Here is a 2391-nt window from a genome sequence, read left to right on the forward strand (position 1 = left end):
CATAGTATTAACTTTTAAAATAAATTAGGCAAAAAGTAGATTAGCAGCACAAACACATCATTTACATCCTTCCCCCTCCCCACCCCAACATCCATAGTCATCAATGAGTCCCAAGATCACCACCTCCAAAAAGACATATATTTCACAGGTTTTGCACCAACACAGCGTATTTTCATTTCACAACATTTCCATTTCTAGAACCTGATGTTTCTGGAAACTTCTGAACGACTGAGTTTAGCAGGGAATGCTAATGGCACCAGTCGTGCAGCCCCTCCTCATGTTCAGTGAATGGCAGGGAAAAGCCAGGGCCACTAGAGGCTTTCCTGGCTCCCTGCCAAGCACATTCGGTTTCCTGGTCCCCCAGAGCTGCCAGTTAGTAGTTTGTGATGAAGGATCATATTTAAGGCATCAGAACAGACAGAACTAAAGGAATTCATTTCAATTACCGTATTTCCAGCATGAGGCAAAACCAATATTTCAAGTGAAAGCTGTTGATTAACCTTTAGAGTGGTTGCTAATGAGAAGTGAGGCACCTTGAGTTCACAGCTGCTGAAGAAGCAGACCTTTCCCACCACCTTTAACAAGGCCCACTTGAGAGGTGCTAGTCTCTGAATTTTGGGCATTTTCAGTCCTTCTTTGCTCGACCTTTGAAGTTATCCATGAGATTTAGGATTCCTAAATAGTCCGCAAGGAGAATAGCTGTTTTCACTGGTAAGATACTGTAAGACAGGGGAGTTGAGGAAGAGGAACAAAAACCAAAACAGACATCAGATGAACTGTGCAATTTTGTCATAGAACTACTTTTCCTGGCTAATCCTGGCAAAGACAGAATTCTCTCTAGAATACACTGTCATTGGTCCTCTCAAAATATCCTTCGCACTCCTTTGGCAGCCTGTCCTTTTAGACAGATCAATTTCCCAACCTGGCTTGCAACTGAGTCAGAAGTGTCCTAAGGCTGGGGCAAGACACCAGATATGCAGTTACTGAGGAGCTGGCCCAGTATCTACAGCCCACACTAGAACTGTAGCCCAGTGGTGTCAGCAATTCACAGACAAGTATGTCACAGAATCACAAAATTACTTTGATTGCAAGAGACCTGCAAGGTCATGGAGTCCAACTGGTAACCTAACACTGACAAGTCCTTAACTAAACCATAGTCCTAAGTACTACATCTATATGACTCAAATACCTCCACAGATGATAATTCTGCCTCTGCCATAGGCAGCCTGTTCCAATGCCTGATAACCCCTTTGGTGAATAAATTATTCCTAATATCCAGTCTAAACCTCCCCTGGCACAACTAGAGGCCATTACCTTGTCCTATCACTTGTAACTTCACTGAACAGACCACCTCTTTATAACATTCTTTTGCGTAGATGTAGAGAGCTATAAGGTCTCCCCTCAGCCTCATTTTCTCTGGGCTAAACAATCCCAGCTCCCTCAGCCACTCCTCCTAAGATATATGCTCCAAACCCTTCATCAGCTTCATTGCCCTTCCTTGGACACAGTAGGAGCTCAGTGTCCTTTCTGTACTGAGATGCCCAAAACTGAGCTCATTATTCAAGGTGCAGACACACCAGCGCTAAGTAAAGGGGTAAAATCACTTCCCTGGTCCTGCTGGTTACACTGTTCCTTATATAGGCCAGGATGCCATTGGCCTTCTTGGCCACTTGAGCACACTGCTGCCTCATGTTCAGCTCAACCAGCACCCACAGGTCCCTTTCTGCTGGGCAGCCCTGCAGCCACTTCTCCCCAGGCCTATAGCACTGCCAAGGGTTGTTGTGGCCAAAGTGCAGGACTTGACATTTTACCTTATTGAAACTCATACAATTAATTGCCCTTGGCCCATCGATCCAGACTATCTAGATCGCCCTGTAGAGACTCCCTGCTTTCAGGCAGATCCACACTTCCACCCAGCTCAGTGTTATCTGCAAGTTTAGTAATGGTCACTTATCAGATCACAGGAGTGGCTCCAGCACTGAGCCCAGAGGAACACCACTCATGACTGAAAGATTTCAGTCATCCCTCTGAGGTCCTAGGGTAGACTGAAGCCCTAGAAACAAATAAACCCCAACACTCCAAAAGTGTGCAGAACTTAAGGAAAATTCACACCAAGAAGTAGAAGCCTCATTTCCACTTTTAGCCAAAACATAGCTGGAACATTCCTGGACAGAAAAGTGAGAGAGGAAAACAAGGAAAGGCAAATCTTACCTTTTCAGAAACATGACTAAATAACCAAAGCGTGGCAGCACCAATATTACTTGGTCCTGTCGAATAGCTGTGACTATCTTCTCAGCCACATACTCTGGGTCCAGAAGGGGAAGCAAATTTGGCCACCTGGAAGAGAAGACATCTCTTAGTACAATACAAATTGTTTTGGACTCCCATTTT

General features: G+C 44.9%; 1 protein-coding gene across 1 annotated transcript in view; it reads right to left on the reverse strand.

Moving 5' to 3' along the window:
- Nucleotides 1-625: 625 nt before the first annotated feature.
- LOC104395715 (epidermal retinol dehydrogenase 2-like) overlaps nt 626-2391 on the reverse strand; it is a 10373-nt gene continuing 8607 nt past the window's right edge. The window contains exons 4-5 of the mRNA XM_010005446.1: nt 2212-2353; nt 626-719 (exon numbers count right to left, since the gene is read on the reverse strand). Of these exons, the coding sequence (XP_010003748.1) occupies nt 626-719; nt 2212-2353 (236 nt within the window). The remainder of the gene's footprint in view (nt 720-2211; nt 2354-2391) is intronic.

This window comes from Chaetura pelagica, unplaced genomic scaffold, assembly GCF_000747805.2.
Source record: "Chaetura pelagica isolate M959 unplaced genomic scaffold, ChaPel_1.0 scaffold1269, whole genome shotgun sequence".
NCBI lineage: Eukaryota > Metazoa > Chordata > Aves > Apodiformes > Apodidae > Chaetura > Chaetura pelagica.